Raw genomic sequence first — 11,800 nt, forward strand, 5'->3', positions numbered from 1 at the left:
TATAAGTTTATTTTATAAAAAAGCTTATATATTAATTTATAAGCTATATATTAGAAGTTTTTAAAAAAACTTAATAAATTTATAAATCTTAATTACTAACTAAATACTATAGCTTTTTAAAATTTCTAAGCTAATATAGAGTTACTAGTAGTATATAAATAATATACTAAAATTTTATTTACTTATCTATTATAGTTCTTATTTTAGGGGGGGGGTAAGAGATACTAAAAAGTGTGCGTTAAGTAAGGTCTGTGCGTTGAGTGGGGAAATACAGTATATATCTCCAATGCTTCATCACACCGTTTTCTCTCCCGTCACAGCCCGATGTGCAAATATCTGTGATAATATCACAACACGTCGTAGTACATGGTAAGATTGCTCCGATGAATGCGTCCACTACACTACAGCTTCGCCCCATCTCGCCTATTCCTCCACCCCTCTGCATCCTTCTTCGCCCACTCCCTAAGAACCTTGCGCTGGATCTTCCCGCTCGGCGACTTAGGCACTTCTTCGATGAACACAACACCGCCGGTCAGGTGCTTGTGCCTAGCCACGCGATCAGCCATCCACTTCTCGATATCCCACTCGGTAGAAGCGGATTTGTGCTCGGGCTTCAGGGCGATGTACGCGCGCGGCAGCTCTTCATGTTCGCTTCGCGCGTGATTCAGTTAGCTCGAGTAAGTACGAGGCAGCCCTTGGGGGGAGAAACCCACAGCTGCAACGCGCACACTGCTACATCAGCCACATGCTCATGCTCCAGAAGCAGAGCCTCGAGTTCCGCAGGCGCGACCTGGAAGCCCTTCACCTTGATGAGTTCCTTCTTCCGATCGACGATCCAATACCAGCCGTTCTCGTCTTTTACCGCGATATCTCCCGTCTTCAGAAACCCCTCTTCGTCGAAAGCCTCCTGCGTAGCTCGCTCATTACGCCAGTAACCCATGCACACATTTGGCCCCTTGACATGGATCTCGCCTCTTTCTCCGGGTCCGACCTCCTTCCCCTCGTCGTCAATGAGCTTCATCGCTGCGTTGGGGTCGATGTATCCCACGGAGCCGGAGCGGTCGTCGCGCCCGCCCGGCACGTGCAGACAGGAGCATGTGACCTCAGTCATGCCCCACGTCTGCACGACTTTGAGGGCGCATTTCGCGGACACCTCGTTCTGGAGCTCTTTTGACAGAGGCGCCGCTCCGCACAGGATGTTCTGCAGGGAAGAGAGGTCGTAGGCCTTCGTTTCGGGGCGTTTTGCTAGCATGACTAGGACGGGTGGCGCGGTCTGAATGTGCGTGATGCGATGCTTCTGGATGTTCTCGAGGAACTTGACGTAGTTGAACGCGCGCATGAAGTAGCAGGGACTGAGAGTCCGGGCCGCGGCGACTATCGACCATAGCTGGCCGTATGCATGGTACAGAGGGAGGAAGCCTAGCCAGCGCTCCTCAGGTCGGGACGAAGGGTGGTAAGGCTGCTCGAGATCGCGCATGAAGACGCTTTGCTCGACGTTGGCGATGACGTTCTGGTGGCTGATCATCACGCCCTTTGGTAGACCCGTGGTTCCAGACGAGTAGTTGAGAGCGGCGACCGTGCTGCGAGACTGCTCTGCGTTCATTGGACTCCAAGTCCAGGACTCGGCTTCTGATGCAGAAGCGAGGAATGTTCGCCAGTCACGAATGCCGTCCACCGTTCCAGTCTCTTTGTCGGAGAAGACGAAGATGCGATCGCTTGGGAAATTGGTCTTCGCTGCGGCTTTGAGAAGGGTAGAAAGCAGCGGCGGCTCTACTAGTATGACCTTGCACTCGGTGTTCTGAATCTGATACGCCGTTTCTGACTATTCTCAGCAAGACTTTTCGACCCACGACTACGCGACTTACCGTCGACCCCGTACGCTGGATTGCAGCCGCTATAGATGCATCCGCAGCCCGAGATGCCCAGATACGCAACAGGCACAAATATATGGTTATGCGAATACATCATGACCACATCCTGCCGCTTCCAACCCAAGGCTTGCAATCCAGCACCCAGTCTTTTCACCCATCGGAGGAGTTGGCGCGGGGACAGCGAATGCGAAGTATCGTCGGCATCGATCCATATCGGCTTGTCGGATACGAGCTGGGCCGGCGGGAAGAGGTAGCTAAGGAGGTCGGTGGCCGGGATGTCTATCTGGAAGGGCGACTGCGAGGGCATGACGGGGCCTTTTGGAAGCGAGATCGGTGCGTATGGATATCATCATGGAGACGAACGTCCGGTGGTGGAAGTGACGACGTCAACGAGAGCTAGACCGAGGTGGTTGTTGCAAAGTGTGGGGTAGTCCCCACGAGTTCGCCACCCTTCTCCAACCCCGGGATACGCGACGCGACGCGGTGTTTCGACCTGTACTGTGTCCCCCTCCTCTTCAACTACGTCCGGACGATCAGGACCTGTGTACATTCTTGGAGCTCTCGTTGATCTGGTACAGCGACGTGGGGCGCCGCCTAGGAGTGAAGGTGTAGGGTCTCTTCGCGGTGGATACGTTCGATGAGTACGATGCGATGAAGTTTGCGGACGGAATTGATAGATGCCCGCCAAAATGTCTGCTAGGATGGGGCAAGATATCCAATGAGCGAGATCGGCGCTTGAGAGTTAGGGGAAATGAAGCAATGCTCTGGACGATAGATGGAATTCATATTTTGTCATTGAAAGGAGTTTTCCCTGAAATCATGCCGAATGGATATACCCGTACAATACAGACGTCCCGCTTTCGCCGAGCCGAAGACGCCATCCACGAACGCCTAAATTGTCCCTCAGTTCCAAAACTCTGCCGCCATCTCCCCACCCAGCCGGGCCTCTCCACCCTCCACAACCACCTTCCTCACCACCACGCCAACAATATCGCTCTTGCTGTTCGTCTGCACATCCAGCCCGCTATCCCTCCTCTTCCCATCCTTGCCCTCCCCGCCGACCTCCCTGACGACCTCCCAGTTGCCATTGCCGACATCCACCAGCCGCGCCCGCCTGTAGCTCGCATTCGTAACCTCGCGCGTGGCAACCACGAATCCCGCCTCCGCATTCTCCTTCAGCCACTGCTTCGCCTCCTCCGCCTGCAGCACCTTCTTCAGCGCGGCGCTAGGGTCCTTCAGCAACCGCACACGCTGCTCCTCCGCCTCGATGGTGCCGGCCTCGGTGCCCTTGTCCAGCGTCTTCTGCACGAGGTGCGTGCCGCCGAGCGACTCGACGAAGCGGCCGGACGCCGTGTTGTAGAGGATGACGTCCTTGTACCAGCGCGTGCCGATGTCGTCGTAGTCGCGGTCTTCGAGCGTCGACGGCGCGAGCTTCGACGTCTTGGAGACGAGTTGGCCGACGGGCAGGGCCGATGGGCAGAGCGGCTGCGGGAGGATGGCGAGGTCCGGGATGGCGGAGGGAGAGAGAGGTGCCTCGGAGGAGGATTCGCGACGCGCCCCCATCTTGACGAACTTCTTGAAGGGTAGAGGAAAGGAGGGAGAGGAAGAGTTAGGGACGCTCTAGGCAGTCAATTGAGTCTTGGTTTGAGGAATTGAGGGGATCTGAAGCTGTAGAGTGAGCTGTTGTGAGTGAGGGGTAAGCTGGGCTTTATGTGATCTCATTGTGCCTGTCTGGGGCCACCGTTTGCGGGCGAGATCCGCGGCGGTGTATATTTGCTCAGGTCACGCTCATGCTATGGGGTCTGAGAGTGGTACCTGCAATGCGGTGATCAGTCGCGAGTCCCCGCAAAGGTGAGCCGTGGGCGAGGAGGTGGTGTGATGGATCAGGTGGACCTGAGGCGTGGCGTGTCCGCTGCTGCTCCGAATGACACAATTGATACGGAGCAGGCTCCGGCCGGCACGAAATCTTCCGATTCCCCGACGTGTAGCATATGAAATGCAATCAATACATCACCAAAGTACATCCTTCTGCACTCTTTGGGACTTCCCCTCGTTGTTCTATACCTCCTCTCCTTTGATATTCATAGCGTCTCGGCTTCCGTGGCTGCGCTAGCTCGTCGCTACATTACCGTGCACAAACCCCCTCCTGCAACAACTAGGGATCACCTCCGCGTCAGCACCTCTATCTCAATGCCAAAGCCTATCGATTATCCAAAAGAGTGGGCCAACTTACGTGCGGCTATGGTGCTAGACGCGATACCTGAGGCGAGATCTTTGGCGAGATCAGTCGACACGCCATGAACGAGGCGGCCTCCATGCGTGCGGAATTTCCGATGACTATCTCGAGCTCGGACAGCACCTCTTCGCGCCTTGTCGACTATTTCCTCGTGCTCCACAGCATTGTCCGCTGCCTGTTGCTTCCGGCAGGGTGAGTCCGTGCGTCGAGCTCTGTCGTTGCGCAGCTGCTGGAGAGACGTCTCTATGCCGAGTAGGTCCTGCTCTTTCGCGGCGATCTGGACGCGGAACCATTGGTCCAGGACTTCAAACCTCGTCTTCCAAGCCCTCTCTTCCTCCCTGTGCATATCTTCCATTGACCATTTCAGCGTTTGTTTCTCGTTTTCAGCTTCCTCCAGCTTCTTGTTGAAGTGCGCCCGGAGCTCCCGGAGCTCAGCGAAATGTGCGGCATCCATATAGGCGAGCTGATCATCCATCTGCGTCTCTAGCTCTCGCAGTTGCCGCAGCTGGGCTTGGCGAGCTTTCTGCAAATCTGCAGCCACTGCTATACCGGCAGCGGTATCGCCTAGCCTCTTCCCCTGATCGATCATTTCGTGCTGCAAGCGTAGCACGTCCGGCGCGCGTATATCTGAGCGGTCGATGAGATAATCGACGATTCGCCGTGCCGACTCATGTTCATCCGTGGAATCTCGATGGCCATTCTCATTATGACGAAAGAGGGCCGCGCCTTGGGCGATTAAGACGCCAAAAAACTTCTCCTCCGTCAGCAGCTCGATTTCCCGGTTCTCAAGAATCGCTGCCTCGGCGTTGTCAGGCGCGTTAGGCCACATGGTCGTGGCGATCGCCAGGTTATCGTTACGGGTGAATCCGCACATTGCCTTCATCATTTCAATATTGCGTAAGCCCGATCCCGACATGCGATTGCCAGAGATGGGATGCAGCAGAATAAGGCCATGGATGCGCACGCCATTCGCATATGACGCACCAAGATAGGCGGCGAGGATTCCCAAGGTGTCGATATTGGAGCGATTCGGGTCGTCAAAACCTGGAGTATCCACAAGGTATATACGTCGACCACGCCACAAGAAGTCGAAAACACCCATCGAGTTGGTGCCTAGATACGTTGTCAAAGGGCGCTTTCCTAGTGCACACGCTCGATGGCTTGCAGTGCTAAAATGAGTCGGGTAGGCCTTCTTACATGAGTATAGCCCATGACCAACGGTAACATCCTGACCTGTGCATCGAGCAACAAAAGTACTTTTCCCAGCGCCCGTCATCCCCAGAACAAGGAAAAACCTATCGTCGGACTGGCGCTCGGAGCTACCCATGAAAGCCGAAAGACGTTGAGCCTGACCGGCCAGCTGGTCGGCTACAAAGTCCGGAGCATCCAAGGTATTTTGAGTATGGAATGGAGGATACGAAACAGCCCACGTAATGGGCAAGCTCTTGGGGGTCGAAGTCCCTTTATTTTTAAAAAAAAAATATAATAAAAAAAAGTCGGCTTCGGAGCACTGAATAGAAAGCCCAGGAAGACTGATAGTTCCCTTTCGGCCTTGATTACGCCTCACTCGCTCCTCCTGGTGGCAATCAGGCTCCGATGAGCCACCTGGCAAGATAGGGGCTAAGCGTTACCATGGGCAACACTGTGCGACAGAGGCTTGCGGTCACATGGACACCCCGCATCTGTCGTCTGCCTCCCAGATGAATCCCTCTCGACCTCACGCTCAGATTCAATTACTGCACCTTGGAAAAGGGCCCGAGACAGGTCTCCAGGCACCTGGAAGGCAAGGGCCTCTTCCCTACTTCACCAAGACTCACGAACGGCCATTGTGCGGCATCTGGAGTTCATGAGCATGTCGTTCCTCGGTGGGTACTATACTCGCGAGCACTATCGGATCGCTCACATTTGCCTAGGTATAAACCAGCCGAATGGCACGAGGATGGCTACAAGCCGACAAAGGTTTCGCGGTAGCCACGATCTTAGGTGAGTACCGCTCGTCACGGCTCCTCTGGCGCGATCTCGGACCACTAAGCGAATTGAAAGGTCTACTGATGTCTTCATCGCTGTTATCGGTGTCACAGGGTCGGGAAAGAGCTCTTTTATCTCAAAATGCTCCCGCAAACCTGTCAGAATTGGTCACACCCTTGAGCCATGTACGTAGAGTTCATTAAAAAGCTGAGATATCCACCTACGAAGATTCTAATTACAATCAGGCACATCTACTGTTGATGTATACGCATACGATACGCCGACTAACAGCACAGTATATCTCATAGATACCCCCGGCTTCGACGGTACCAAAAGAAGCGACTCCGATGTTCTCGAGGAGATTGCGGGATACTTGAACAGCTCATTCAAGGTCAGGATATCCCTCCACGGCATAATATACCTTCACCGCATCAACGACATCCGCATGCACGGCTCGGCTAGGAGGAATCTGCTCCTGTTCAATCAATTGTGCGGACAGGATGCTTTCAAGAAAGTTCTGCTTGTCACAACTATGTGGGATAAGGTCGCCTTTGAAGAGGGCATCAAGCGCGAGAATGAATTGATCCGCACACCGGAATTCTGGGGCAGGATGTTGGACAAAGGTAGTTCCACCCACCGATACTATAACGCAGAGGCCTCGGCAAGAGATATCGTTCATCGATTGGTCAAACACAGTGAACCCGTTGCCACCAACTTTCTGAGGCAGCCCCCGGACGAGGGACGCACGGTAGAGCAAGCATTGGCTTGGAGGGGAATACAAAGGGAGATGAACAGGCAGAGCGAGGAGTGGGACAACAAGTTTCGACAGCTTGCGGAGCGTATGGAGGACGCCCTACAGCTAGAGCGCCACGAGGTTGAGATATGGACGTTTGAGGGACGTGATAATTACGCGCGCAAGTCAACGCTGACGGTCCGGAAGGTGAAGAAGCTACAAGAACAAAGATCGGCCCTTCGCAATGGGATAAGACGAGTGGAGACTCAGCAAAAGCAGCTTGAGCCGGGAAAAGGCCGGTTGAAGCAGCAAGTTCAGGAGGCCCGACCTTCCTACCCGCGGTGGTGGGTATCATTATGTGGTCGGTCGTATTTTTGTTTGAGCCCAAAAGACATCGCCGGGTAAGCGTCCCCAGAATTCGAAGTTCTACTTGGAAAGGCACTGAAACACGTGTATAAGCACCTCGCTCAGCAATTCAGACAGGCTGCGCGACTCACCCTATCTATTTTCCCGCAGCTTTGGACTGGATTTCCACGGAGAAGCCGTGACCATTTCTCGCTACTCAGATTGTTCATGGGGTAAGCAACGGACCGAACGTCTAGGATACGGAGACAAACTCATGATAATGTCAAGAATGTACGCCAATCTCGACAAGCATTATCCGGACCTATACGCAGACATACGGTCTCACGGTCTTGCCAATCTCGAATTCTGCATTCTCGGGCCCAATCAAACATACTATGCGCGATGGCCGAATGGCCACTGTAGCTGGCGGGCATCCGGCTCGGCCAGTGCCGCTCTCTGCATGAACAACGGATACAAGGTCTTTGCCCTAGCTTTTGGCCGCGGCGGCTCCTGTGTCATCTCCTACGGATCCGGGTCGGGTGAGGGACCGTTGAGCATGTGGTGGGACCTCAAGGGCTACTACCCCTCGCTCCGCAGGGTTTTGACTCGTAACAGCCATGTGAGCATCATCGTACGTTTCCCTTTCCCAAGTCACTAGAACAGAAGCTCATATCATTGCAGACCGTTGCGCTCGACCTGCAAAGTGACGATGATTATATCATAGTCTGGAGGAACGAGAATCTCACGGCGGGGATAAGCTACCATTTGTCCAGTACGCAGATTGTAGCGGGCGTAGAATCGTGGTGGAAATGGTCAATCTGTGGGTAAACCCGCAAACAAAGCAGATGAGGCACTCCACCCTCGAAAGGAAAGCTTCGTCACCGACACTTCCCCCTAAAGATTCGGTCATGTTCTCCTCCTCCGTATTATAGACTTTTACACTCGTCTAGTATCAATTAGTCAGATGGTCTGTCGGCTTTGGTTTTATCTTTTCTCGAGAACACCATTACCGGTCCCGCACTCGTCTAGACGGGTGCCCAGCCCACCACGTCCTAGGAGCCAATACGGCTTCTTATGACGCGCCACGGGATTGAAAGGGCTGATTTTGCGTTGTTTCGCCAGGCGCTCCTTCCTCGAGTGAAAGAGATGGCCAGTGCCGAGGTCATCCGTTCCTCTCTTGCCGCTCTCCGTGATCCCCTCTCGCGCCTTCCTCCCTTTCTACTCTCTCGCCTCTATCGCGCTCTCCCCATCACGCTGCCGGCTTTCAAGTCAGTGTCTCTTTCCTCTCGTCGTCATCCCATCGCAAAACCGCAGTCATGAAGCTGTCGCTTATTCTTGCTGCGGCCGCAGCGTCATTCAGCTTGGCTGCTCCGACCGGGGGTGAAGTCAGCGGTATATGTGAGGCAAGAGAATACTTTGTCCAGACTTGATTCTAACATTGCCTTAGTAGCAGGACCTGTGGCACGCTCCACCGTCCCCGATGCGGCAGCTCAATCCGGCCTCGTGAACATCACCGGCAGCACCGACGGCACGGCAGCCGAAACGCTCTACTTCGAGCTCGGCAACCTCAAGCAGAACGTGGGCCGCCTCGCGGGCGAAGACATGTACTGGCACATCATCGGCGCCCTCAACGATCTGACCATCGCCGGCGCGCCGCCCACGACAACGATCCGCGTCAAGCGCCCCTGCCGCAACAACGGCATGGCCGACGAGTGCGAGGAGGACCTCAAGATCTGGATCGAGCGCCGCAACACGGACAGCGCGACGGTCGAGTTCCTCATCGAGAAGCTGATGGCGGGCGCCATCCAGCGCATGACGGAGAACGACAAGCAGTGCTACATCTACCGCTACGACGACATTACGAAGACGATCCCCCTGCGCTACTGCAATATTGCGAATTATCTGAGCGTGAAGATCCCCGGGGGCCGCTCGATGGATGTCCACTTTGAGTCGAGCAAGCGCGGGGGGCAGTTCGATTGCATGGGTATGCTCACGCCGGTCAACGACTGGATTGATCAGTTGATGCCTGAGATCAACCGCGAGATTGGGAGGAGTGATATCGACAAGAATGCGTTTTGCTTGGATAGGGGGATCACTGTCGCTGAGAGCATTGGTGGAGTTTGAGGGGCGTCTGCTTCGGCGGGTGTTCGGTCATGGACTATATGGCGGAACCGTACATGGGTTGGGGATGGTTAGGCGTATACACGACATGTGTAACTAGCTCGCATCGGTTCCCTTTCTGGGATAGATATGCGTATGCGCTTCGATTCCTTTCGTGCTACGAAAGATCGGAGTATGGAGGCCAAGAGTAGACAGCTCAAGCGGTAATCTCAATCGTTCGTGCGAGAATCTTATGTCGTTGCCTACAAAAGTGTGCAGTTCGGCCGAGTTTCCACATGCGGACCGAACGGAGTTAGTGACGTAACCCCGCATCCTTCTCCTTTCAGCTAAGCGTCCATCCAAGTACAGTACCACCCATGGATAGGCTAACCAACGACTCACCGAGTCAGCGATTCGCCGATATACCATTCCACATCCCACGAATCTATAAGAACAAGACAATCCCCCAATACCCAAACCCCACCCCAAACCAACCACCACCATCCCCCTACCCCAATCCCAGCACCCCCAACCCAACCCAACCCCCCAAAATGCCCACCCTCACCCTCCACCACCTCCACACCAGCCAAAGCGAACGCATCCCCTTCCTCCTCGAAGAGCTCGCCCTCCCCTACACCCTGCGCCTCTACCAGCGCGCGCCGCTCCTCTCGCCCCCCGAGCTAAAAGCCCAGCACCCCATGGGCGCCTCGCCCGTCCTTGAGGACACCACCGACCCGGACAGCCCCATCGCGCTCGCCGAATCCGGCGCCATCGCCCAGTACCTCATCCACAAGTACGCCGACGGCCGTCTCGCGCTGCCCCCCACGCATAAGAACTTCGCAGACTATCTCTACTGGTTCCACTTCGCCAACGGCACGCTGCAGCCCGCGCTCTTCCGGCGCGCGCTGGCGCGCGGTCTGCTCGCCGGCGACGAGACGGATCCGCGGTACGCCGCGAACGACGCGCGCGTGCGCGCCGCGGTCGCGCACGTCGACAACCGCCTCTCTTCTAACGCGTGGCTGGCGGGCGACGAGTTCACGGCTGCGGATGTCATGATGGTGTGGTGCTTTACGACGATGCGGAAGTTCGAGCCGCTGCATTTGGGGGCGTATCCGGCGATTCTGGAGTGGTTGGAGCGGTGTACGGCACGGCCCGCGTATCGGAAGGCGATGGGGAGGTGCGATCCGGAGTTGGATTTGGAGAGCGGGAGGAGTGCGGAGGGGCCGGCGGTGATTGAGCTGTTTGCTAGGGCGATGGCGGGGGGGAAGAAGTAAGTTAGGGGGGAGATGGGGAGGAAGGGAGGCATTGCTGATTGAGTGCACTAGGGGGGAGGTGAGGCTGTGAATTTAGAGGAGTGGGGATAGATGTGTTGAATCTCCGCTCTAACTTGAATCGGAACATGCAATTGGGCTCTTTTTCTTGTTCGGAACGCATCATGGCACTGAGCCCTCGTACGCATTTCGCTATTCTTACTACTCCTCGACTTAGCGTGTAGGGTAGTAAGGGTCGTTCGGGCCCTTGGATTGCTTGGAAGAGTAACAGTCGATCGTAGCTGTTAAGCGGGGAAGGAGGGAGAAGGGAGGAAAGCGAGAAAGAGCAAGACCAATAATGTATCGATTGACATTAGAGGAGAAAAGGGCCTCGATGAAGCACTCCGCTCACCGTCAACGCCCAATAATGTATGCATCTCACTCCAGTCACCTACGCCCGACCAATGCTCAACTCATGCTGAGATTCCTCGACGCCATGCAGTAGCCACCACCACCACCACCGCCGCAAACGCCTCCAACGCCCACCTCACTCTAACCAACCACCACTCACTTAACATTCTCCCCCTTCTCAAACCTCCGATTCCTCTCCTCCTCACGCCTCCGCTCAAACTCCCTCACCAACTCGGGCGGACTATCCTCAATCAGCTCGCTCTCCCCGCTCAACCCGGCCCACTTGGGCAGCCCATCGGGGACATCCATAACGCGCTGGCCATAGAACATATGGCAGCGGGGCTTGAAGAACGCCCTATCCGCGTCGGTCCTGAGGTGGATGAGCGAGGGGAAGAGCAGGATCATGTTGCGGCCCTCGTCCATGATGGGCGAGTGGCAGAAGGCGCAGCGCACCTTGCACGGCAGCTTGTGCGCGATGGACTTCTCCGTCGGGTCGTACCACTCGAGGTCGTGGTGGCCGTTGGCGAAGTTGATGTCTTCTTTGTGGAAGATGGCGGCCCATTGGAAGGGCGCGGCTGGTGCGTGTTAGCGGGCGTGCTCCCTGGGTGTTTTGGGTGCGCGGGACGCACCGTGCTGCGTCTGGCAGGTGGTGCAGTGGCATAGCTTGCTGTCTAATGGCTCCCGCCTGTTCAGCTGGTACTTGACCCTTCCGCAGTGGCAGTTGGCTTCGTACTTGACGTCGAACTTCTCGTTCGGCTCGTGCACGCGGTATGGCGGGCGCTGCTTCCACTCTGAGATGCCGGTCGTCGACTCGCCGCGGGATTGGTCCTTGTCCATGGTGATGCGGGGATTGATAAGTCGCGTGTGTTGCAGATGTGATGCCAGG

At 55.6% G+C, this 11,800-nt stretch overlaps 6 protein-coding genes across 6 annotated transcripts; 2 read left to right on the plus strand and 4 right to left on the minus strand.

The window, feature by feature from the left end:
• Positions 1 to 554: 554 nt before the first annotated feature.
• Positions 555 to 2,350, minus strand: BU26DRAFT_65527 (acetyl-CoA synthetase-like protein). The gene is made up of 2 exons (XM_033836162.1): positions 1,866 to 2,350; positions 555 to 1,818 (listed from the first exon to the last, which is right to left on the minus strand). The coding sequence occupies exons 1-2, from the start codon at positions 2,176 to 2,178 to the stop codon at positions 665 to 667; spliced, it is 1,467 nt and encodes a 488-aa protein (XP_033681288.1). The 5' UTR covers positions 2,179 to 2,350; the 3' UTR covers positions 555 to 664.
• Positions 2,351 to 3,553, minus strand: BU26DRAFT_65449 (uncharacterized protein). Its single transcript, XM_033836161.1, has 2 exons — positions 3,425 to 3,553; positions 2,351 to 3,373 (listed from the first exon to the last, which is right to left on the minus strand). The coding sequence occupies exons 1-2, from the start codon at positions 3,432 to 3,434 to the stop codon at positions 2,775 to 2,777; spliced, it is 609 nt and encodes a 202-aa protein (XP_033681289.1). The 5' UTR covers positions 3,435 to 3,553; the 3' UTR covers positions 2,351 to 2,774.
• Positions 3,554 to 4,576: 1,023 nt separating this feature from the next.
• On the minus strand, positions 4,577 to 5,497 carry BU26DRAFT_411294 (uncharacterized protein; the record flags this gene model as incomplete). The annotated part of the gene is made up of 2 exons (XM_033822945.1): positions 4,577 to 5,220; positions 5,305 to 5,497. Coding segments are annotated over 2 exons (837 nt in total), but the record flags the coding sequence as incomplete, so codon positions are not given.
• Positions 5,498 to 5,694: 197 nt separating this feature from the next.
• On the plus strand, positions 5,695 to 8,225 carry BU26DRAFT_65546 (uncharacterized protein). The gene is made up of 6 exons (XM_033836163.1): positions 5,695 to 5,972; positions 6,021 to 6,090; positions 6,151 to 6,260; positions 6,321 to 7,209; positions 7,268 to 7,784; positions 7,835 to 8,225. The coding sequence occupies exons 1-6, from the start codon at positions 5,954 to 5,956 to the stop codon at positions 7,979 to 7,981; spliced, it is 1,752 nt and encodes a 583-aa protein (XP_033681291.1). The 5' UTR covers positions 5,695 to 5,953; the 3' UTR covers positions 7,982 to 8,225.
• Positions 8,226 to 8,469: 244 nt separating this feature from the next.
• On the plus strand, positions 8,470 to 10,941 carry BU26DRAFT_553185 (uncharacterized protein; the record flags this gene model as incomplete). Its single annotated transcript, XM_033832194.1, has 4 exons — positions 8,470 to 8,551; positions 8,601 to 9,271; positions 9,601 to 10,523; positions 10,742 to 10,941. The coding sequence occupies 4 exons, from the start codon at positions 8,470 to 8,472 to the stop codon at positions 10,746 to 10,748; spliced, it is 1,683 nt and encodes a 560-aa protein (XP_033681292.1). The 3' UTR covers positions 10,749 to 10,941.
• Positions 10,942 to 11,070: 129 nt separating this feature from the next.
• BU26DRAFT_432318 (uncharacterized protein) lies at positions 11,071 to 11,751 on the minus strand (the record flags this gene model as incomplete). Its single annotated transcript, XM_033823966.1, has 2 exons — positions 11,071 to 11,489; positions 11,544 to 11,751. The coding sequence occupies 2 exons, from the start codon at positions 11,749 to 11,751 to the stop codon at positions 11,071 to 11,073; spliced, it is 627 nt and encodes a 208-aa protein (XP_033681293.1).
• Positions 11,752 to 11,800: the final 49 nt, after the last annotated feature.

Source organism: Trematosphaeria pertusa (genome assembly GCF_010094035.1).
Source record: "Trematosphaeria pertusa strain CBS 122368 unplaced genomic scaffold BU26scaffold_11, whole genome shotgun sequence".
In the NCBI taxonomy this organism is placed as follows: Eukaryota; Fungi; Ascomycota; class Dothideomycetes; order Pleosporales; family Trematosphaeriaceae; genus Trematosphaeria; species Trematosphaeria pertusa.